The sequence below is a fragment of the Nothobranchius furzeri genome, chromosome 3 (genome assembly GCF_043380555.1).
Source record: "Nothobranchius furzeri strain GRZ-AD chromosome 3, NfurGRZ-RIMD1, whole genome shotgun sequence".
Classification (NCBI taxonomy): Eukaryota; Metazoa; Chordata; class Actinopteri; order Cyprinodontiformes; family Nothobranchiidae; genus Nothobranchius; species Nothobranchius furzeri.
The window spans coordinates 46,416,806-46,442,131 of NC_091743.1; the positions used below are offsets into that span (position 1 = coordinate 46,416,806).

At 40.8% G+C, this 25,326-nt stretch overlaps 1 protein-coding gene across 3 annotated transcripts; it reads left to right on the top strand.

Moving 5' to 3' along the window:
- Window positions 1-1,547: 1,547 nt before the first annotated feature.
- Window positions 1,548-22,616, top strand: capzb (capping actin protein of muscle Z-line subunit beta). Of its 3 annotated transcripts, none has more exons than XM_015959875.3 (10): window positions 1,548-1,782; window positions 10,190-10,279; window positions 11,553-11,674; window positions 12,402-12,515; window positions 12,589-12,730; window positions 14,355-14,471; window positions 14,549-14,614; window positions 14,731-14,807; window positions 19,308-19,409; window positions 21,739-22,121. In XM_015959875.3, exons 1-9 carry the CDS (start codon window positions 1,780-1,782, stop codon window positions 19,399-19,401), a joined length of 825 nt encoding a protein of 274 aa, XP_015815361.1. In that variant the 5' UTR covers window positions 1,548-1,779; the 3' UTR covers window positions 19,402-19,409; window positions 21,739-22,121. The 3 variants fall into 3 exon arrangements, with proteins under 3 accessions (XP_015815361.1, XP_015815362.1, XP_015815363.1); XM_015959876.3 differs by having other exon boundaries at window positions 19,308-19,402; window positions 21,739-21,971; XM_015959877.3 differs by lacking the exon at window positions 19,308-19,409 and having other exon boundaries at window positions 21,739-22,616.
- The last annotated feature ends 2,710 nt before the right edge of the window (window positions 22,617-25,326 follow it).

The window sequence follows — 25,326 nt, forward strand, 5'->3', positions numbered from 1 at the left end:
AGCAACATTTCTGATACTTTTAAAATATGCTCTCTCACCTTGCCAAAAGTGAAAACTGTGAGTCATAAAGATCGAATCTCATTTAAAAGAAAATACATTTTATTGGAAAATGGAGCACATTTTTTTTACCATTATTTTGTTTACATGACTATTTTGAAATGGCAAACAGTAGCTCAGGAGATAGAGCCGATTGTCCAGAAGGGCTGTAGGATTGATCTTCTGCTGTTGTGTCCTTGGGCAAGACATTTAACCCACCTTGCCTGCTGGTGGTGGTATGAGGGACTGGTGGCACCAGTGCTAGACAGCCTCACTTCCATCAGTGCACCCCAGGGCAGCTGTGGCTACATTGTAGCTAATCATCACTACCGTGTGAATGTGTTTGTGCATGGGTGAATGCAAGGATGTGGTTTTGACTTTAGACATGGGGGATGTCTAGATGAAGAACGAGGCTCTGTCCTTTACTTCCATTCTCATTTATCTAGCATCGATTAACAAGGGCTGCCTATAGGTGTGCATAAGCCTTGATTACCGATATGGGATTGAATCCACCTGAGAATCGTTTGTGGCGCCGGCGAATCTGGGAGGGGAGCGCCTGATCAAGCAGGGATTTATCAGGAGATCCCGATGATGAAAGCACATCCTGTTTACAACCTGGAACGACAACAAGAATGGCCAATCACACGTTAGTAAGTATCAGCAGAGCCAATAGATGAGCTCATGGATGGTTCTAATGAGAAACAGGCGTAAACACAAGTGGTTGTTTTCTGCTTGGTCCTAGTGGTCAACCAATGTCTATTTAATACAGCGTGATATTGTTTTTGGATGGTAAAAAGTGAAGAGGACAAAAAAATGTCATTGGAAAACATTGGGGGAGGGGGTGGGACAGGTGAATGACTGATTGTGTTGTGAAGTGCCTTGGAGGGTTGTAGAACTCTAGAAGGTATATGAGAACACATGCAGGCCATTTACTATAAATAAATAAAGATGTGTCAGAAGTGTCCTACATTTTGTTCCGATTTCAAAACACAGGTATGTTTAGTTTTTCAGTAACTGAGCATCTTTTTAAAATTTTGATTAAACAAAATCTTTTATTTGCATTTGATTTATCATTTTTAATTAATCCTCTCATGATTCATGAAGTCTGAAATTTATGACTTGCAGACCTATATTTGAATAACATTGCCTAAGCATTCTATGAAACAACCTTGATAAAGAATGCATAAAACAGCAAAACCTCTTTCTACGGTCACTGAGCAAAACTAAATTTCTGAACACGGCCAGTTTCAAATGATAATGTTCAGTTCTAATTATATAAATGTTGACAGGAAGAATTTTAATTGTAATATGGATGACAGGTTTTTATGTTGTTATTATTATTTATTTGTAGTTTCAGTTTGCAATTATAGTTTTTTTTTCAGTAGCTGTCCATCTTCCGCCCTCCCTGGCTGCATATTTGCTGCTAAGCTCATCTCTTTCCATACTTGGCAATGCCTTTCTTGCTCCGTCGCTATTGGCTGATGCAAACTAACCCCCAGTGACCCGGATGTACAAGCGGGGCCTGTTTTCTCACCGCAGCCTCCTTCCTATAGCCCGGGTTGAGGAAGTAAATTTCGCTGACAGGGCTGGGTTCAGAAAGGGAGAGGCGAACAAAACATCTTCCGCGGGGTACTAAGTATAAATAAAAACGACAAGAGACCAGAGAAGTACGTTGGCAAATCACCACAAAGCTAAGGTGTACAGTCATCGGTGATATCGATCCCCGCTGAGACCGCCGCAGACATGGTAAGGCCCTCGGAGAAGCTGGTTGGAGATGGGGTTTTAGGCTTTGGCTGCGGTTGCTTTTTCACTCAGCTGCTGGTTGGAGGAGCTGGGTGGTAATTTGAGAGGAGCACGGAGCACAAATCACTGAGTGCATCCAACTTGCGTGGCTAGCAGAACTTCTGCGTGGCGAAAAGTATTATTTAGCTTCATGGCTAAGTTGCTAGTTAGCTTCCTGCTAACAGTAGTCAATCTACTTGCCTCATAGGTAAAGTTAACACAGGATGTTTTGTATTTGACACAAGTTTGCTACAGCAGGGATCAATCCTAATTTAGCTCTCTCTCTCACACACACTCACACAGTTCATCCACCCTTTTACTCTGGCTGAAACAGCCAAGCACGGAGTGGCTCGCAGCTAAAATAAGAGCGCTTGCTCCTACTATTTCTAATCATGACAAGTTGGCTGCCTTTCTCTACATTTTCCTGGATAGGTCTGACACCCAGTCCAGCCCAGTCTCCATGTTCACATGACTTATTTTTAGTCTAATTTTATTCTCGTCAGCCTTAAAATATGGTTACCTTTGTATGTTATGTCAAATTAATCCATAAAACATCATATTGAACTAAACAAAATGACAGAATTTTTCTAACTGTTTAATCTATTGAATTGTATGAACCCCAGATATGTGTGAAAATAACAGCAAAAGTTACAAGGGTTAGAATATTAACTGTTAATGAAATTATTTAAAAATGTAATAAAACAGTTGCTGCAATATTTTTCTATGTTTAGCAACATATTTTAATGTTCTAAGTTTTCCAAACTCTCTGTAAGCCTTTTTTTAGTCTCGTGGTGACTCCAGAGAACCAAAAAGATGCTTGTTATTTATCTGAATTACTAGTTTGACAAGACTCATTCACTTAACACCGCATGAGTGCTTGTTCCATTCAAGTGATATCAAACAGGTTTTCCATAACACTGAGATAATATGAATCTCTTTTCTGCTTCAGTTAATTTGTTGCCCAAAGTTTCAGCAACTCGCGTTTGTTTCCTGACAAAAGTTCAAACACACAATACAATGCAGAGGGTGGCATTTGTTAATAGATATGATGCTTATCTCTTAAAATTCAAACGTATTTGTTTTCTACTCAAACCCTTTTACTAGCTTCATTTTACATCCAGTTTTTTAGCATTTTCTTTCCACAAGTAGGCAGCATGACTGTTTGACGTCAACAGGAACTAAACCAAGTAGAACAGCTGCCCCCGTCTTTAGTCTGTTCTCCTATGACCCCAGAAGTTGCTCGTCTGATCGGTGTTTACATGAAGACAGCAGCACTTGTAAATGCATTGTCAAGAAACACGGGTGTTTAATGAAGCAGAGTGATTCATCAGTTAGAAATTGATTTTAAAAAGTGACCTTTGTGACGGGAGATTTTATGCGAGACACTTCCTATAAACATCTGTTATGTTCTGTTTTAGCCTTAATGAAAATATTTATGCTCAGAGGGCTCTCTGCTTTGTAGCATGTCATTATTCTTGTACCAGATGGTTGATGCATTCTTATGTACTTTAGTATGTTTGCACACTTCAGGTGTGGATTACCCATGTTAGATGGTTTTGTTTACATCTGTAAGGGAAGTGAATTAATCTGGTATAACACATTTTGTTGAGATAGGGGTTTGTTTGTTTGTTTTTCTTCTGTTTCAACATACTTTATTGTTGGTTTATAGGAGCATTGGATTGGGTTTTGTGTCGTTTGTCATTCTTGTTAGCAGAGCTTACATTTATCAGCGGTTCAACTTAGTTCACAAAGACAGAGGAAGAGAAGTCTCAGAACGCTTTACTCATCTCTCTGCACACACACACAGGTGAGACACATTACCTTAAATTTCATCTGACCAACCTGTTTGGAGTCAGGAAGTCACGTAAGCACTCTTAACACCTTCAAAATAAAAGCATGACAAAAACGAGAGCGTAAAAGAAGCATATACATAGCTCAACAATTCTTTGACTTTTTTGCAAACTAAGGGCACACATAGGTGTAATCTGTTGTGTTTTAGTGTATATTTTAGCACCTTAACTATGTAAGTGCTGGAGCAATAAGATTTACATGTGATCTCTGAAGACTTTGTTTCTGTCTGTCTGGTAAAGGTTGGATGAAAACATGTGTAGACACTTCTGCAGCCTGTTATCTCACCTTAAAAATGTCACTCCTTAAAACAGTTTCCTGTTGCAACTGGTCTGCCCACTAAGGTCCTGTCTCATATGGCAGTCTAGGTTGGGCTGGCCCATCTCTGCGCAGCCAGGTTTTGTTCACACAGCCTTCTCAGGGAATTAGGGGTGTAAGAAAATATCGATATGGCAATATATCGTGGTATTTTTTCCTGTGATTATTACATCGATATTCAAAAGCTGTGTATCTCATTCTTGAAAGAATTTACATGCAAACATTTGTGCATTTTCTTTTCGTTTTGTGCAATTCAATCGCCACCCGCTAGTTGGCAGCAGTGTGCAACAGGTTTTGTTTCCACCACTGAAATGTAAATCCCTCCATCATGGTTCTGATACCTCACGTTAAACATGTTGCGTATCAGTTTGGACTGTTTATTGAACATTCTTACAATAAATTCAGTAAAAAAAATTGCTTGTAACGTCTGACTGAATGTATCGCAATATATCGTGATATATTGTATCGTCTCCCCTGTATCGTGATATGTATCGTATCGCCAGAATTTCAACATTACACATGCATCCCTGCAAGGAATGCTGATGTCTCCAACCATGTGGCCTGGGCAAAAGATGCACATAGAAGTCCGTGGTGTTTTCCCTAAGTTGGTAAACAAAAGCAGCTGTGAGCCATGTTGCTTTTGGAGACTCTGATATGAAGCACACCGCTTCCTACTCTCTCACTGAGACTGCTGTGTGCTCCTCACAGCGGTCTGTTCTCGTGCTACCGTGGCTGGAGCGGTGATTCTGAGTTGCAGTCAGAAGATTCTTTCTCCAATTGACTGACAATGAATCGTGCATGCAGGAATCGCTGCTGGTTGATTCTAGTCGCCAATCAGAGCCTCCCTCTAGTTAGGCATGAACTTCAGCCGGCTAATCAGTAGGTAGTGGGTGTGTTGGGTCGGTTCTGCACAAAGCGGACCGCCGAGGAGCAGGTCTGAAAAATCCGGTTGGCTGAGCATGAAAAATGCACCGATTACCCAGATGTAAATTCAAAATACATACCAGGGTTAGGCCGGCCCGACCCAGATGTGAAATTCCTAATACTTAACGTTTATGGTGCGGGACCTCCCCATGAGAAGAGGATGCTGTGTAATCTCAAGTGTGTTTCAGAGATCATTACTTCTAAACCTGAAGGAATTTTAGCTTCTCTACTTTTCACGTCAGCCTGAGATGTTTAGTTTAAACTGGTTGTGACTAAATGTTTTTTTTTTATCTTTCCTGCTACAGAAGGCCAGTGTTTATTTACTTCCTACTGGAATAAAATACAACAGGTGCTGTCTAATCCAACCCAGTAGATAATTGATCGTGGTGCACGTTACTTTGCCATAATTAATTACTTCACATTAATATCGGGGGAGAAGATACCTCTTAATTTTGTAAAGAGCCCAGTGAAACACCAACAGGGGCCTTAGCAGTGCAGCAAACTCCTTGTTGGACACCAGTCACAAGATCATTTGGTTTCTGGTAGAACAATTTCCTTATCAGTTTGAATAATGTCCAGTTAGATGTTCAAGTAATTAAAATTTCCAGTTGGTGCTCTTTGGAGATTTAAATGTTATTATGTTGAATATTTGGGAAAATGCTGGAGGAGCTTGTCAAAGTTGCAATGATGCATTTGGTGGTCAGATCTTCATTTACTTTGCTATAGCCTCCAGTATTGTGTTAAAAAGCAGTTTTTTTACCAGTCTTGCCATCATCTTAAAAACATTCACATGACAAGTCATGAGCACTCCTTTGTTCAAATGCAGCATCTGTATACCCTCTGTGCTGTTTAGAGTTTGCCTGGAAGGGTGTGAATATTTTCTCTTGTTACTGATCCTTTCATTTACTGATCCACTCTTTTCTTAAAAGGAGGCATAACCCCTCCGTGATCGTCTTTGATTTTAAACAGTCTCCAAGATGACAGCGTTGGGTTACAATCATGAATATGTGGGTTATAAGGCTGGGCGACTGGATGAATTATTGGAGGATTTTTGAGCTATATGCCTAGGGTTGTCACGGTAACCGGTGTAGCGGTAAACCCCGGTAAAAAAGTTGACTATAATAATAACCGTCTTGTTTTTAAAAAAACTATATTATCTCGGTGGATTACCGTGGCTGCGGTGTAGGCGTGGTGACCCTTACCAGCCACCGTATCATCTGCTGAAGTTGCCGGCGGCACATGCGCACTTTGATGTTTACGACCAAAACTTTCTTGAAGCTAAAGCTGAAATAATGGCCAAAGGAGGAGACGGCAGCGCGCAGGACATTTATTGTTCCTCAAAGAAGACAAAGTGGGAAGTACGGGTAGGGCTGCTCGATTATGGCAAAAATAATAATCACGATTATGGTGACTGAAATTGAGATCACGATTATTTAGGACGATTTTTCAATTTATGTTGATTTTATTTGTTTTTATTCAGTCATAAAACTGCTCAGGGCACAATCAGGACAAAAATAAGAAACAAGATGATCACTAAAATAACTCCTGATTCCCAGTATAAAAAGACCAATATACTTATAGCTCATAGTTTATGACCCAAGGGCTACAGACCTTGGTTTAACTCATTTAAGTCTAACCAGTACAGACCCAAATACCAATATCTTGCAAATACTGACAGCAAGAATTATACAGTGGCATTTATAACAAATAAATGCAAATAAATTGATGTTCACAAAATGTTGCGTAACATTTACTGAGTCGTGTCAAGGTGCTGTAGGAGCGTGCACTAGCACCGTGTCCTCAGAGAGATTAGTTATTAATTATCAGCGTGAGGAACTTATTTCTACCTTATTTATAAACTATTTATTTACAAGTCCATCAGTTAATGTAATAATTGTCCCAACCACAGCTGCACCCCCCAACCCGGTCTCACAGCAATCGGGGCAAGCTGCACGTGTGTTTAGCATGCCACACGCGCACATTTAGCTGTTTTTAGTGGCTCAGGAGTCCGCAGGTGCGGTGTGTGTGTCACTCACTCTGGTTACTCCAACAGGGAGCCGGCTCCGAGAGCTGTCTTTAGCGACCGACACATCACTGCATCATTCCCTTTCCTAATGTTGTGAAGAACGGTCCGGAGCACAGGCGGAGTGTTTAGCTAACTTGCAGGAAATGTCGACGACAGTTATCCAGAAAGTAGCTAAGGGTTACCAGAGATGTTTCTGAGATGTTCGCCAGGTACTTTTAGGATTAAAAAGTCAAGAAGGGGGTTTGAAAAGCTGCTAGAAATAGCGTCAAAGTCGCTAAGTTGGCAACACTGTGGAGGAGCGCTTCATTTGTAACTCAGGGCAGCGCAAGCGGGAGGAGCAAATAATCGGCTTGTTTTGTTTTTTATAATCGTCCAAAACTCAGATCGTAATCGTGATTAAAATTCGATTAATTGAGCAGCCCTAAGTACGGGCATTTTTGGATATCTGAAGAATGCCGAGAGACAGTTGATAGACGGCTATCCTGTTTGCAGCACGTGCAGAAAAAGTGTCTGTGAAAAGCAGCAACGCTTCAAATCTCATGACACATCTGCGTGACCATCACCCACAACTCTACAGTCAACGCAAGGCAAGCTAACGTTAGCTTTTTAGCTAAAATGCGTGATCCGAGGATTTGGGTTGAGGGAGAATGCAACGAGTGGCTATATAAAGCAGCCGCAGCGCCGCTACCTGCATATAAACCGTGTCGCGGACACCCCCATGTTGAAATGACGCTACGCATTACGGGGCTCCCAGGGGCAGATAAGAGTTGGTCTCTCTCCAAGAATAATTATGAATTTAACAATGATTACTGCCTGATGACATTTTCCCACATCTGCAAAGCTCACTGGAAGGACACAAACCGAGGACGATATTTTCCTGATATAGGGTTTATTACTCAAGTAAGGGTAAAAAAAAAGTATCTGATTAGAAGGCTACTTGAGTACTGAGTATAATCTGATCTAATATTTTTTAAATGATGACATCAAACAGACAAAAAATAAGAAGTTATGGACAAATATTGGTATTTAAAAGACTAAAGGGGAAATATGTAAACAAATAAACAACATAATTACAAAATAACACATTGTAGATAAAATTTAGACACAAACTGAGGACAATATTTTCCTGATATACAGGGTTTATTTAGTTTCCTGAAAATTTAACATGTTTAAAAAAATGCTGCGATAATACCGAAAACCGTGACAATTTTGGTCACAATAACCGTGAGGATAAATTTTCACACCGTGACAACCCTAATGCCTATGAATTAGTCAGATGGACACAGATTGCAAACTTCCAAATCAATACAGCATCTATTTACAACACTATGTATACATATTGGCTATGATTCTTATGATTCCAATGATATGTGCTGATTAAGCATGTAAACGCTTTTGTCAGACAGAAATTCAAAACAATGTCCAACTGGCGGTTCAAAGCCTCATCATTGACAGAGTAGAGCCATCTCCAACAAAAGTTACAAATAATGATAAATGATCCGCACTCGTATAGCACCTTTCAGTCAGAGGGACTCCAAAGCGCTTTACACTAGTGTCATTCATCCATTCATACTAGAGATGTCCTGGTACAACTTTTTTAATTTATTTTTTACATCTGATACGATACAGACATTGCAGTCTTCAGTATTAACCGATCATGCCGATATCAATCTGATAAAATATTAGCACAAATCACCACCAGTCCCTCCGACCACCACCAGCGGGTAAGGTGGGTTAAGTGTCTTGCCCAAGTGTATGTAACAAGTGAATTTCCCCACTGGGATTAATAGACTATTCTTTTCTGTTTATATGATTAAAACATGGCAGCAGATGTAGCTAACAGAATTGTGGGGACTTCAGAACAAAGCTAATGATGCTAATGACACTCTGAGAAAGTGTAGTGGAAGCCAGGCTTAGGTCAGAATTGAGCATTTGTGAGCAGCAGAATGGTTTGATGCCAACCAAGTATCCTGAAAATGCTACTATTGCTTTAATAATTCTGAAGAAGTACAGCTAAGGTCAGAAGGATGAGCATTTTTGTAGATTTAGAGAAAGCATATGATGGTGCTGAGAAAGGAGTTGTGGTGCATGAGGTCTGGAGTGGCAGAGGACGTGTGTGAGCGCTGTGAGACAGCTGTAGGAGTTAGGCGTTCAAGGTGGAAGTGGGACTGCATCAACAATCGGCTCTGAGCAACTTATCGTTTTCTTTGGTGATGAACAGGCTGACAGATGTCAGACAGGAGTCTCCATGGACCATGATGTTGGAGAAGGAAGATTCTCAAACATCAAGGTTTGAGAAGTTGTGATCTGCAGTTACAGCAGGGTGCAGGTAGAGAAGATGGAGGTGGAGATATGAACTGGAAAAGAAAGGAAAAAATTGTCACAGCATATCTTTCCTTTAGGGTCAACGCCATATTAGACACCATGTTTCCTTCTATGGGAGCCCATGAGGACAAAATGGATTTGCTGATTTGTAACAAATGGTTACAAAACTTTTCCATTCATAATCGTTTTTACACATTTACATTTTCACTTCTTGCCAGTGATGAAAGGGAGTCTGGTGTGCTTATTTGGTGGAGGTTGCGCTCTCGGGGCTTTTTGACCCTAATGGCCCTCCTCCGTTGGAAAGGTCGTACTCTAACACAAAAATAGTGCTTGCTTGCAATGATTTAGGTATGTACTGCCCCCGTCGTCAGGATAAATGCGCATCGTCACTTTAAGCTACAATATTCTTAAGTAATTAACATTCTGCTCACCCTTTTATTATCATACAGTGGGGTTAAATTTTAACTCATTACTTTTTGACACTTGAAGGGAGATACTGCTGAATGTGTATTTTTTTCTACTAATTTCTAAGACATCAGTATCTTTTTTTTTTTTTTTTTTTTTTCTTACCATCCAGCAGTAAACCGATCAGAATCACGGGTCTCTATCTCTTTAACAGGATTAGTGTCCTCAATCTTCAGCTCCATTGAATTAGTTTTCTGTCTCCCTGTGGAAGAACAAGTGCTGCAGGACATAAGTGCCAGTAATACTTTACTTCTGTTGTAGTGTTGTATACCTAATATTTTGTTGTCATAGATGAGTCCTTTAAAATAAATGAAGTTTTGTATTTCGTGCATCCGGCTTTAACGGGTTAAAGTGGATCTGCTGAGTCATTCTGCACAATGAAGCTAACTATCAATATAAACAGTAAAAGCTGCATTTCCTGAACTATTGTGTTGACGGGGGTCTCCCTGTGGGTGTTTGTTTCAGAATGACCAGCAGCTGGACTGTGCTCTGGACCTGATGAGGCGTCTGCCTCCTCAGCAGATTGAGAAGAACCTCAGCGACCTCATTGACCTGGTGAGTTACTGTCCATGAAATCTGGTCCGACCTCCTTAGAGGACAAAGGCTCGGCCAGAGTCTAGCCTAAATTCAATCTTTAACCGGGTTCTGTCGTTTAAATGGGTTACGCTTTATACTATTTTTGCTCACCTTTGTACCTTATTGTGGATTTCCTTCACCATTTGACAGAAGTTATGATCAGATTTAAGCTAATTTTAAAAATGTTTTTGAATTTAAGTGAATTTGTCCAGACTGGACATAAATCAAGTCACACTTGTACCTTCATATTTCCTGCTTACATCCGCTTGTTTGGACCCCCACCTGTTCTCCTCTCACCTTTAACCCTTCTTCCTCTGGACATCTGCTCTTTTCTTACTCCAAGACCACTGTGTCCGGTTATTAATGATTATTATCCCAGCTGTCAATCACCTTTGCTGCCAAGTTTTTTCTTTTCTTTTCTTTTTTTTTTTGGCTCCTGCCTAGCTGAAACTCCTCCATCACCCACAAACAGCCAAAATCACAATTTTCATTCCTGTTTATCCTGCACCTGTCCTACTTGACCCACTTCTTGTGTGTGTGTGTGTGTGTGTGTGTGTGTGTGTGTGTGTGTGTGTGTGTGTGTGTGTGTGTGTGTGTGTGTGTGTGTGTGTGTGTGTGTGTGTGTGTGTGTGTGTGTGTGTGTGTGTGTGTGTGTGTGTGTGTGTGTGTGTGTGTGTGTGGATGGGGGACCTTTCTGGATAACGGGCTCCTTTGTGTCTGCTCTGATGCAGGAGCACAGAATTGGGGTGGGTGGTAGGGTCCAATGTCGGTCTGTGAGAACTAATTTGTAGACTCTTATCTCTTGGATATTACATTTCTGTTATGTTTTTAATCCAAACTCTTCTGGCTGATGGATGCAACTGGAATGTGGACTTTTGTTTTACTTTTATTTTTCTGTTGAAGTTGTGGCTCTGCGTCGTCCCCACCCACCCAGGAAAAAAGTCAAAGTTCATGTTATCTTGCATGTTTTCCTTAAGGAAGAGTGACATTTAGATGCAGCTGTTTTACTTTATTTTTGTATATTTTATTAGACTGTATTCTTCAATAATCTGTTGTTTTCTACATAAAATTTCTTGTTGAAACCGTTTTTTCTGTGGATGACCTGCTCAGTCAATCAATCAAAGATACTTTATTAATCCCAGAGGGAAATTAGAGATTACTGTTGGAAAACTGAACTTCCTGGAGGATTAATAAAGCTAATCTGGATCTGAATTATCCTAATCACCTGTTTTTTCTGTGCGTTTGCCTCCAGGTACCCAGTCTGTGTGAGGACCTGCTCTCCTCGGTTGACCAGCCCCTGAAAATTGCTCGGGACAAGGTAGTGGGGAAAGACTACCTGCTCTGTGATTATAACCGAGACGGCGACTCCTACAGGTGGAGTTTAGGAGGACAATTATGTCTGCAGTTTGCAAAGAACACACACACACACACACACACTTTACATGTTTAACCCTTGTGTTATGTTACCTGGAAAATGATTAAAGCTTTCAAAAGTGTTGGACTATTTAGAGATGGTATGATATTCTGATTTTTTTTACCATGAAAGTAGTCATTTGTGGTTTTTGTACATCATATGGAGTCATTAGATGCTGAACATATCCTTTATAGTTGAGCAAAATGATCAATTCTTTAAAAGATATCATCGTAATTGTCTTTTTACAAGCTGAACATTGGCTCAACAAGAACTAAAGATGATTAGTGTAATTTAAGACTTTAAGCCAGACATTAATTTGATCTACCCTCAGGATGTCTGGTTTTTATTTAGCTATTCTCTCTTTTGTATTATGAATGGTCTGATTTGTAAGTTGTAAAACTAATGGGAAACATTTTGCCAACAACATAAAACTACTTTCTCTTTTGGCTCCAAAACTCATCAAGTCTTTTTCTCATCTTGTAAAGATGAGTTTTAATGGTGAGCATTTATTCGTGCACAGTTGTTTAGTGACATCATCCTTCTCCACTTTTATGGACTGATTTAATGATTATATTTTGTGATCCTGATTGGTTGTGCTTCAGCCAGTCTTTAGACCTTTCCTGGTGTTTTTTCTCCCTTATTCTAGAACCGCCTTGACATTCCATTCTGTTACGTGTTCTCCTTTAGATCCCCGTGGAGTAATAAGTATGAACCCCCTATTGAAGATGGAGCCATGCCTTCGGCTCGCTTGAGAAAACTCGAAGTCGAAGCTAATAACGCCTTCGACCAATACAGAGACTTGTAAGTACTAGCAGGGCTGTCCGTCTCAGGATTTCTGCAACGGGCATTCACACTTCATACATTTGCTCTTCAGGTACTTTGAAGGGGGCGTGTCCTCTGTGTACCTGTGGGACTTGGATCACGGTTTTGCTGGAGTAATTCTCATTAAAAAGGCGGGGGATGGATCCAAGAAGATAAAAGGGTGTTGGGACTCTATCCATGTGGTGGAAGTGCAGGTGAGCAGAAACTGGTTTTGTTTCTGACTTTATGGTTTTTAATCTGAGCTTTAATAATTTCCTGTGATGGGAGAATGTTTTATGTTTTAGCAGTTTTTCAAAAGCAAAGTGACCACCAAAAGAAAGGAGAAAGGAGTGTTTGGTTGAGGACACCTGGAAAAAGAAGCACTCTAAAATAAGAAGCAGCCTGATTTTTCAGAGCTTTTTCAAATTCAGAGTTACTGAAGCGATGCTAAAACTGGAGAAATTCTCATGCAACCCAAAAGAACCAGCGTCAACATTCTGGATCAGCTGAAGGCCTCTTTAAAAACCTTTTAAACATCGTGCTAATTGCAGTAAACATGGAGATGCAATAAATGCAAATGAGTTGTTTCTGCATCAGTTTGGTAGCCTGGCCTGTCAGACTCGTCCTCTGCTGAATTCTGCACAGAGAGTCTGGTAACACACAGGCAGAGAGGCACTTGAGGGGTGGGACTAGGCAGCTCAAAAATAACCAATCAGAAAAAAGATGAAAATGCCGACTGTACCGCGCGATGCTGTAGTTTTTAGCTGTGGTCAAAAATAGCATCTTGCAACGACGCAAACATATATATATATGTGTGTGTGTATAGATATATAGATATAGATATATAGATATAGAGATATATATAGATATCTATAGATATATATAGATATCAATATATATATCTAGATGAGATATATATATATATATTTTGAGAGAGAGAGAGAGAATTTTAGTTGTTTTAGAAGAAAGGCTTTTAGTGCTTCTACTTGTGGTTTTAAAGACACGTTCAAGTCATTTAGAACAGAGGAAAGAGCCGCAGCGAACTCCTCTTCAGACGCCATGTTTATGACAAACTCGGCATTGTGGTGTGTGACGTACGCTACTCGGCGCTGATTGGCTCGGTTAGAATTCTCAGAGGGTGGGGTTATTTGAATAGGAGAGTTCCCAGACCTTTTCTCTGTGCAGATTTAAACAGAGCAGGAGTCTGGCAGGCCAGGCTGTCACTCTGGGTCAGGATATTCCAAAAATGTAGCAACAACACGGAAGAAGGCAGTCCTAGCAACATGTTTCTGTATTAGAGCTAAAAGACGGTCCTGATCCACAACACCAAGGTTCCTTGTGATGGTAGAAGACAGGTTAATGTCATCCAGAGGAACCTAATAACTCATTTTGTTCCCAAAGGGCTCGGGTCCATAAATAAGCTCGTCTGCATTTAAAAACAAAATAAAGGTTTTTATGTCTCTTATGTCTTTAAACATGTTTGTAGTCTGATCACGAGGCTTCAGAGATGAAGATAACCATCATCAGCATTTATCCTGTGAGGTCCAAGAGTCTTGGTTCCATCACTGAATCCTGAGGAACTCCATGACTAACTTTACCAAACATTCAGTAGCACATCTGTCCTCTTTATAAAACTATTGTAGCTTGTGTTGGAAATGCCCTAGGGAACATCTAACTGGCCTTGAATGCTCTTCTGGACCAAAGATGCTGGTTCAGTCACCCAAATAGTCATCCAACAGTTCTGACAGATGAGCTGGTTCTGGTCCGTTTTGTTTACATGCTGTTCTGTTGAGTCTTAGTTAGTTTTTCATATAATATTCAAATATTTTTTGTTTGTAGGAGAAGTCCAGTGGTCGCACTGCTCACTATAAACTCACCTCCACTGTCATGCTGTGGCTCCAGACGACCAAGACCGGTTCTGGCACCATGAACCTGGGTGGCAGCCTCACAAGACAGGTGTGTCTCTGCTCTGAACAGCTTGTTCTGTGATGCTGCAGTGGTACTTCAGGTCATTTTATTTTTTACTTGTCTAGATGGAGAAAGATGAGACGGTTGGAGAATCTTCACCCCACATCGCCAACATCGGCCGACTCGTTGAAGTCAGTATCACTTGGAGATATTTAGTGTGAAATAATATTTTACAGGTTATTTGCGGGGTGATGTGGTCATCAGTCATTTTTAGGTCACTCTAACAGTTGTTAATGTCCTGTGTCAGGATATGGAGAACAAGATTCGCTCCACGCTGAATGAAATCTACTTTGGGAAGACCAAGGACATCGTAAACGGCCTAAGGTACGGCTGCTTGAGCTGTCAAGTGATCTGGTATCGGGCTCCTAGTCAGTTCCTCCATAACTGCCTTTTTTAACTCTTATCTGGTGGTTTATTTAAAGCTGACTTTCCCAGTCACATGGGCATGAGTGGTAAACCAGAGGGTTTACTGCTCCCATTACTCAGGTGTGACTTGACGTGGTTAATTATAGGAAGACTTGCAACCTGACTAGAATTGAATGTCAGTGACTTGTGACTCCACTTAGTTCTGTCTAATGACAGGGTGTCCGCGGGGTTTTAAAAAGTATTAAAAAGTGATAAATAAAAATAGTCAAATTTAAGGCCATTAAAAGTGTTAAATTTGGTCTCAGAGGTATTATTTTTTTCCAAGTTAGGTATTATTTTTTTCAGACTATCAGGTGTCGTATTCTGAACATCGACATAGAAATATATTCCGAATGAAATGTTTTGAACGATTATAAAAATAAAACAAGCCGATTATTTGCTCCTCCCACTTGAGCTGCCCTGAGTTACAAATGAAGCGCTCCGTTGCCAACTTAGCGACTTTGATGCTATTTCCAACAGCTTTTCAGACCCCCTTCTTGACTTTTTAAATCTTAAAAGTACCTAGCGAACACCTCAGAAACATCTCTGGTAACCCTTAGCTACTTTCTGGATAACTATCGTCGACATTTCCTGCTGCAGGTTAGCTAAACACTCCGCCTGCGCTCCGGACCGTTCTTCAGGACATTAGGAAAGGGAATGATGTAGTGATGAGTCAGTCGCTAAAGAAACGGCTCTCGGAGCCGGCTCCCTGTTGGAGTAACCAGAGTGAGTGACACACACCGTACCTGCGGGCTCCTGAGCCACTAAAAACGGCTAAGTGTGCGCGTGCGGCGCGCTAAACACACATGCAGCTTGCCCCGATTGCTGTGAGACCGGGTTGGGGGGTGGGGGGTGCAGCTGTGGTTGGGACAATTATTACATTAACTGATGGACTTGTAAATAAATAGTTTATAAATAAGGTAGAAATAAGTTCCTCACGCTGATAACTAATAACTAATCTCTCTGAGGACACGGTGCTAGTGCACTCTCCTACAGCACCTTGACATGACTCAATAAATGTTATGCAACATTTTGTGAACATTAATTTATTTGCATTTATTTGTTATAAATGCCACTGTATAATTCTTGCTGTCAGTATTTGCAAGATATTGGTATTTGGGTCTGTACGGGTTAGACTTAAATGAGTTAAACCAAGGTCTACAGCCCTTGGGTCATAAACTATGAGCTATAAGTATATTGGTCTTTTTATACTGGGAATCAGGAGTTCTTTTAGTGATCATCTTGTTTCTTGTTTATTTTTGCCCTGATTGTGCCCTGAGCAGTTTTATGACTGAATAAAAATAAATTAAAAAAAATCTACATAAATTGAAAATTCGTCTTAAATAATCGAGATCTCAATTTCAGTCACAATAATCGTGATTATTGTTTTTGCCATAATCGAGCAGCCCTACTTTAGCATATCCGGTCACATTATGATGACGTCATATTCAGTGGTCGTTCTGCATCATTTCAGGCGCCGTGGTCAACTGTCTGAACCGCTGAAAAGAAGTGCCTGGCATATTTTCTAAGTAAAATAAATATGCGCAATACGTTGTCAACATCAGTGAGTCTCTAAGTCTATGTTTTTTGTATGTTATATATGTTAAAATATGTGTAAATAGGTCGCTGATTAACACTTGCAATTTAGTGTTGTGATGGTTTTAAAAAAATTCTGAAGGTAGTAAAAAAAAGTATTAAAAAGTAGTAAATTTTACTTAAGGATTGCTGTATATACCCTGAATGAACATTTCTGATCATTTTGTTCTGAAGGTGGTACAACAAAAATAAAACATCAGTCTAATCGGTAGTTTAACTGCTGTTCACACCCTAATGTGCTTGTATAAAATATAGTAGCAGTTAAATGCGGTGAGTCAGTAATGACAGCAGTACTAAACAGCAGAACAGTTTTCATGAGAATTCACAAGTCAGGTCAATAATGGGCACTTCCCGCTCGCTCAGGGTTCAGCCAGACCACACCTACATGCCGCTGAGCACACCGGGAGACGGGAAGTAAATCCCCCCCAGCAACTGCTACTGTACAATATATGTTGTCCAACTAGAGGGCGGGAGAGTGCAATACAGTGATCCCTCGCTACTTCGCGGTTCGTTTATCGCGGATTCACGACTTTGCAGATTTTTTCTTTGGAGCCTTATTCAAGGGAAATTCGCCGATTCGCGGTATTTTTCTATGCGAAATGTCAAGTAATTCCTGTTTTTTTTTTCATCAATTTCATCATAAAGTGCACTTTTTGTAATAAAACTATAAAAAAACCAAGTAAAAATACAGTACTATGTAAAGGGAGGGTTTTAAAAGTCTGAATACCGAATACGTACCTGTTACATAAATACTGTAAATATGGTGTCCCTACTTCGTGGATTTTCACCTATCGTGGCCAGGTCTGGAATGCATCTACCGCGATAAACGAGGGATCACTGTATATGTTGTGCAACTAGAGGGCGGGAGAGTGCTATGCAGGGATGTTCCGATCACGTTTTTTTGCCCCCGATTCAGTCATTTGGTTTTGATTATCTACCGAGTCCCGATCCAATACTTTTCAGAAAAGCATTAAAATAAGAAGAAAACACATCCAACTTGAAGTTTCACTTACATTTTTTGAGGGATGTACACCGATTAAAAAAAGTTTACATTGTAAATATACTTAAAAGTAGCAACGTTGCTCTTGTTTCAAGTTGTTTACTCTCTCAATATGCAGCTGTGAGCAATTCATGTTCACATGATGGAGCAGGCAGGGTAACGTTTCTCTGCATAACACCTGTGGCTCCAGCGTGCAGCTGTGTTAGCAGGCTTGCTAACCCAGCTGCACTTGGTGTCTCAGTCCTTGCCTGCCGTAAATTGTTTAACGTTACTGTGTTTTTGTACAAGAAACTAATATTATTAATGTAGAGGGACTTATTTAAATTAGGACGAAGCCATTTTTATTCAATTTTAAATTCTCAGTCTCAGGATGAGTTTAAAGAGCCATGTTTGTTGTTTTAAAAGGTTAAATCTGATTTATTTCTCCCAATCTTCCCGTTTCCAATCCTTAAAAAAAATAAAAAAAATAAACATGATCGGACTTGATTTCTGATCACGTGATCGAAGCATCCCTAGTGCTATTGACCTACAAACCAGAGAAGAGGCAAGCTCGTCACTCACATGAATCAAATGCGTTCACTTAAAGATGAAGCGGTTAACAAAGAGCACAACTTGGTAGCGAACCGAATGAGCCCTACGTCAGAGTGCGTAGCCTGGCAGAACATGGTAAAGGAAGCCGCGCAGCAAAGTGAACCGAGACCAGTAACCGGTCAGTCTGCCGTGATGCTCCTGCCTGCGTCCGCCTCCGAAGAGTCATTTGTTTAGTAAAATAAAGAAACGTCAGTATAATTTAGTTCAGTGTAAGGAAACTAAAGTGCTTTTTAAACAAGTGTGGCCTCCAGAATACGCTGATAACCAGGATCCTCCTTTGATGCCAGAAGGCCCATTGGGCAACAGGTTCTGATGGACAGTTTTTTTCCTTGTTCCAGGGACCCATGGTCCGACCGGAAAGGGGGGACACTTAGGCTCCCTGTAGTTGCTTTCAGTCCAAACCGTTTATTGGCAGAGGGTTTGAAGTACTTTATTATTATTATCTCCACAATGTATTTATATACAATGTTGGAACATTGTTAAGAGGCATGATAAGATGTTTAGGCTAATGTAACGTGGACAATGCCATGGATTTGTCCACAGCCTGCCTCATCGGTAAGACATCGACTAATTTGTTTTTCAAATTTGCCATTGCAGCTTTTAAAGGTTCTAATTCCGAGTAGCGTACAAAGTTTAGAGTCAAGATTTCAACAACTGATCAGGTCCAGAAATATGCATCCATAGTTATTGACAATGGCTATGTAGATCAGCAGCACACACTGGCCATTCGCTGACCATAACCTCTACATATCAGCATCAGTAAAACTCCTATAGTTCGATCTCTAACCGGGACTACATTCGTATTGATTTACGTGTGCGGTGAATAATACTTTTGTAGGTTTTTAGCAGCACTTTTATTTGTAATCAGGTTCTGCTGCATCTTTTGCTATTGGAGCAAATGAATGAAGCCTTAGGAAGTATAATTTCTGGAAATGTCTGTTTTTGTAATGAAATGACATAGTTGCTCGGATGTCTTTAAACTCAAAATCTAGGACTTGTCTTGGGACATGGTTGTTTACTTGCGACTTGACTGGAAAGACTCATGACCTACTTGTGACTTGAACATTAACTTTGGACTTGGTCCCACCTTTGCCACACTTCATTCCATAACCTCTCATCAAACTCTCCCATCAGGCTTTTTTTGGGCTCTGACACCATGTTTCTGCTCTCCATCTCATCCTGTGTGTTCTCTTTCATCTCGGTTCTCCCGCTTCCTCTCCCGTTTGCTCCAGATCTATTGAGTCTTTGCCTGATAATCAAAAGTACCGGCAACTCCAGAGGGAGCTGTCACAGGTCCTCACTCAGCGTCAGATCTTCATTGATTAGGGTCAGAGGTACAGCCCGGCACGGTGTGTGTTATGCATGCACTTGTGTGTGTTTTCTTAAAATATCCCAGAGTTTTAAACCTTCATGAGAATAGAGAACCTGGTAGAGGGTTTGGAACGAGCAATGAAATGAACAAGTTGTTTGGAAAAGAAAACAAACCTCTCCATTATCGTTGGATCCTGAGCCAGGTGGAAGGCTTTCATGTGTCCACCATCAGCGTTCTCCCTGAGCAGCTGTGTAAAGCATGTTGTGCTGGGTTGTTCACCTGTAGTCTAACAGATGATCTGAGACAATAACACACTAACGTTATGGTGCTCGGTGTGTTTACTGTCTGTTGTTTCAAGTTGATTTCTTAAGGGCGTTTTAAGGAAGCCCGGTTCTGCCTTTCTGATTAAAGAAAAACAAACAAGCATCTCATGATTGTGGGATATGAGTTGTTTGTTTTTCATCACAGTGGCAAAAGTGGACTTCCATAACTGCATATTAATGAACATGTGTGTATGTATTAATGTACTTATGTAAGACTGGACACATTTTCATGTCCAGTCCTTAGATGGGTTGATGCCCGCCACACATAAAGAAATAGTAAAGATTAAAGATAACACGATGATACAAACTGCAGCATGAGGTAAGATAGCATTTTATGGTGATTTTACACAGGTTACGGTGGCAGCAGCAGGTCAGGTTGTGGAAAGGTTTCCCATGATTCTGTTTGAAGCACTTTTTAAAGCATCGTCTACAAAGATAAGGTTTTATTTGGCATTTGTAAAACTGTTATTCTGAGTACGTGGAAATTCATGTGCAGAGATTAGAGTTAAGACGTAGGCAGAGGTCAGCTATTAGCATAAAACGGGTAATAACGTTATGTAACAGTAACATCATAACACAAAAGAATCAGACATTAAAAATGGAAAGTGTAAGTAGGGCTGCTCAATTAATCAAATTTTAATCACGATTACGATCTGAGTTTTGAATGATTATAAAAACAAAACAAGCCGATTATTTGCTCCTCCCACTTGCGCTGCCCTGAGTTGCAAATGAAGCGCTCCTCCACAGTGTTGCGAACTTGGCGACTTTGACGCTATTTCTAACAGCTTTTCAGACCCCTTCTTGACTTTTTAAATCTTAAAAGTACCTAGCGAACACCTCAGAAACATCTCTGGTAACCCTTAGCTACTTTCTGGATAACTGTCGTCGTCATTTCCTGCAGGTTAGCTAAACACTCCGCCTGCGCTCCGGACCGTTCTTCAGGACATTAGGAAAGGGAATGATGCAGTGATGTGTCAGCCGCTAAAGAAACAGCTGTCGGAGCTGGCTCCCTGTTGGATTAACCAGAGTGAATGGCACACACACCGCACCTGCGGACTTCTGAGCCGCTAAAAACGGCTAAATGTGCGCGTGCTAAACACACGTGCAGCTTGCCCCGATTGCTGCACCCCCAGGGTGGGGGGTGCAGCTGTGGTTGGGACAATTATTACATTAACTGATGGACTTGTAAATAAATAGTTTATAAATAAGGTAGAAATATGTTCCTCACGCTGATAAATAATAACTAATTTCTCTGAGGACACGGTGCTAGTGCACTCTCCTACAGCACCTTGACATGACTCAATAAATGTTATGCAACATTTTGTGAACATAAATTTATTTACATTTATTTGTTATGAATGCCACTGTATAATTCTTGCTGTCAGTATTTGCAAGATATTGGTATTTGGGTCTGTACTGGTTAGACTTAAATGAGTTAAACCAAGGTCTGTAGCCCTTGGGTCATAGACTATGAGCTATAAGTATATTGGTCTTTTTATACTGGCAATGAGTTATTTTAGTGATCATCTTGTTATTTATTTTTGTCCTGATTGTGCCCTGAGCAATTTTATGACTGAATAAAAACAAATAAAATCAACATAAATTGAAAAATCGTCTTAAATAATCGATCTCAATTTCAGTCACAATAATCGTGATTATTATTTTTGCCATAATCGAGCAGCCCTAAGTGTAAGTGAATATTGTGCTACAAATAACTTTAAAATGAGTTAAAATGCTAGTTCTGTACTTTATTATGTTTGCATAAATTTCATCCAACAGATTAGACAGGATGACCAGCATCACATTAATGTGTGCGTATATAATGTTGTGGGATTATGATTTTTCTTTAGTTTTTCGTCTGCTGAGGAAGAGTTGGACTGACACAAAAACATGAACCTTTTCAGTTTTGTCCTTTAAAACACGATCTTTTCATTCACTAAGGAGGTTCCAGTGTGTCCTGTTGTGTGATGATGATGATGATGATGATTGTACACACTAACTCTCTCCTCTCTCTGCCTCTGCACACAGGAGTGTTCAGCCTCAGGCCGACAGGTCGCAGAAGGAGGCTCTAAAGAACGACCTAGTGAAGGCGCTCAAACTCAAACAAAACCCGTAGAGATGCTCCCACTTTCGCTGAGTGTCATTCTCTCTGCGTCTCTTCTGCCATCTTTTTTGTTGTTTCTTCACGTCTCTCCCTCCGTGCCGGTTTCAGTGCTACATGTGTTTGTTTGTTAACAAAAAAGGAAAAAATGCTTAGCTTTCTATTTATGGTTGTTTTTGTTTGTTTCCACAAAGCCATTCACTCCCTCTGTTTCTTTGCTCTCTGCCGCCCATGTTATTGACATACTAGTATTATCACAGTTAATGATAATCTTATGTTGTAGTCAGAGTCCCTGATGCGTTCAGTCAGATGTCCCCACTCTGCTGAGGAACCAGACCCAGACTGTTAGTCACAGTGGGCGTGACCGTGATGTCATCAGCTCCTGTGTTGTTGCCGACACCGGTCTGATATATAGAAGTGTCAGTGATTGATTGTCAGCCTTCCAGGTGATGTAAACAGAAGGGCGGCCTTTTTTCTTTCTGCACAACCTGGTTTTTACACTTTGTGTCACTCTGTCTGCATGCCTGAGAGCTGAGTGGGAGCATGGGATGGACTGTTAATATCACCCATTTCACCCCCACCCCAAACATAAACAGAGTGTAACAGGACAGTTGCTTCCCCTTGTGTTCAGCTCTTCTCTGTACTGTCTTTGTTGGGGGTCACAGGTTTTTATTTTTGTTGTTTTTGTCTCAGTGGAAACATTTGGGTTGTTTCCATTTTGGAGGGGAATCTTTTGTCTTTTTTGTAAAGCTTACAATTCATATTGTATTAGAGCCTCCAGCAACAATAAAAACTGTAAAAAATGTGCTTGTTTTTTTCTCATTGTTGTGATGCTCTGCAAGGGTGGTGGAAGGAATAACATGCAACACAATGAAGCAGTACTTTTGTTTAGTACCCAAATCGGTTGAAGATTTTTCAGCACCCCAGTTCTTTGCACTCAAAGGGAGAACTTAACAAACTTTACCTCACTCTGAGCCCATGAAGGAGAGGATTATGTTTATGTATTTAGCAGACGCTTTTGTCCAAAGCGATTTACAAGTGATAATCGGCATGTTGCCCTTGAGGCTAACAACAACTTGACATCAATCATGGAGAGGAGAGAACAAGGAGCGGACAGTAGAGAGGGGGGACGGGTGCAGGGAAGGTGCTAGTTAAGAAGATGCTCTCTGAAGAGCAGGGTCTTCAGGAGTTTCTTGAGAATTGAAAAGGAAGCTGTAGTTCTGGTAGTGCTTGGTAGGTCATTCCACATTTGTGGAACGATGCATGAGAAGAGTCTGGATTGTCCTGAGCGTGGTGTAGGCACTGCTAGCCGACGATCCTGTGATGACCAGAGCGGCCGGGCCGAGACGTACGCCTTTGGAAGAGGATTCAGGTAGATGGGAGCCGTACCGTCTCAGACTTTGTATGCTAGTGTTAGCAATATGAATTTGATGCGTGCTGCTAGCGGTAGCCAGTAGAGCTCAATGAACAGAGGGGTGACGTGTGTTCTTTTTGGCTGATTGAAGACCAGACGCGCCGCTGCATTCTGGACCATTTGAAGAGGTTTTATAGTACAGCCTGGAAGACCAGTAGAAGGGCATTGCAGTAATCGAGGCGGGAGATGACAGTAGATTGCACCAGGAGCTGGGTGGCATGTTGTGTTAGGTATGGTCTGATCTTTCATATGTTATACAGTGCAAAGAGGCATGAACGAGCAACAGAGGTAACATGATCTTTAAAGGTCAGGTGTTCATCAATCACAACACCCAGATTTCGAACTGCTGGATTAGGTGGCTAAAGATGTAAGGAGTGGGTCATCTTTGACGAGTAACTATTGAGTTTTTGAAGTCACAAAAGCAGAATGGAAGGTAAATGCAGTTCCAGAGATCAACAGCAATGGAGTGGTTTGGTTTATTTGAGATGAAAAGTAAGTCAGCCAGGAAGTCATCTCAACAAGAGCAAAGCTCATATTGCTATGACCACATTTCTGTGGCTCTGACATCTGTGGTCATGAAGTCATTTGACCACCTGGTTCTCACGTATTTTGCAAAAGAATACCACTCGTGTGGGATGTTCGCCACTCAACATCTAAGGAGAGACCACTTCAGCTTTAGGACAAACTACCAGTCCCAAATTGAAAAACGTTTTTTGACAACAAAGACATTTGGACTTGAACAGTGACTGTTTTAAGCTCTTTTGTTATACTTTGGCAGTGCAGGTTCCGGTATCAGCTAGCTTGTTTTGAATATTTGCTATTGCAGCTTTAACACCTCAACCAAAAGGGTGGCCTTCCTGGATTCTCCTGTTGCTCAGGGCACGGGTCCTGAGCCAGATGATTTGAGAAGCTTGAATGGCAACCTGACATATGCTTTTGGGACCTTCCCATATGATCTGATACAAACTGCTCTGAGGCACCACCACATCCCAGATTATACCAGGGCCATTTACCTGAATGGAGACCAGCTTTGCTTTAATGCAAGAGAATGTCACATGGTGGCAGCATGAGAGAGGGACTGTAAGCCGGGTGGACACTGCGAGTTTATCACTCGTAGCAATCAGCTTCGGCTCAAACTGTGCGACTTCCTTGTAGGGCAGATCTCACGAGTCATGTGCTCACACTGTACGTCTGGTAGCAACACGTCAGACCTAAAAATAAGCCAAAATAGTGTGGAAGACAGAAGATGGGAGTTGCCAGATTCTAGGGGCGTGGCTATCGCAAGCCTTAGGGATCACAATTCGCCCACTTTTGAGCATGTTTGGTAACGGCGTTTAAATCCAGGGTATTTGCAGGTTTAAGGGAGCCAAATTTAAGACTTTTTAAGACCTTTTTTTAAGGCCACTTAGACCAAATTTAAGCTATTTTCAAAAATAAATTTAAGCTATAATTTCCAGCTATTGCCTGGAACCGGTGCTAACCACATGCTGAACGTAGGATTAGCCATCCAGTTACCATTAAACTTGCACTTCCCCATGGCGCTTAACCAGCTAATGTGCTGATCTAAAAACAGCCCCCTTTCACAACCAACTGAATGTGTACGGTTCTGCTTATGCCAACACCATACACAAAAAAAGCTGAAGACTAACTAGAAATTCAGGAAAACAAAAGAATCTTGTTTGTTGGGTCTTTGGTAATTTAAGACCTTTGAAAACTGTATTTAAGGATTGTTAGTCATTTTTAAGGATTTTTAAGGCCTTAAATTTGGAAAAGCTAATTTAAGACTTTTTAAGGACCCGCGGATACCCTGTAAATCACCGTCTTTAAACTTAAAATGCCGAAAAAAGCGGCGAACATCCCTTCAGAATGCTGTGTTGCTCGCCGTCTTCATGTAGTCTTTTAGAGCGCCGTAAAAAACAACGTTGACAGCTAATATAACAAAGAAGGTGTTTTATATTGCCCTGTTTAAACATCTTTAAAACCAGTAATATAATGCCAATAAACGTGCAGAGCGTGTCGGCACCACTCCGACCTCCACGCATTGAGACAACATGCACATTTGCGCAGTCCTATTTATTTCATTTCTACATAGGTTAAAAGC

Coding starts and splice junctions, on each gene's coding strand:
- capzb (XM_015959875.3), top strand. Junction 12,516..12,588: donor TTCGACCAATACAGAGACTT/GTAAGTACTAGC, acceptor TTTGCTCTTCAG/GTACTTTGAAGGGGGCGTGT. Junction 14,472..14,548: donor GTGGCAGCCTCACAAGACAG/GTGTGTCTCTGC, acceptor TTACTTGTCTAG/ATGGAGAAAGATGAGACGGT.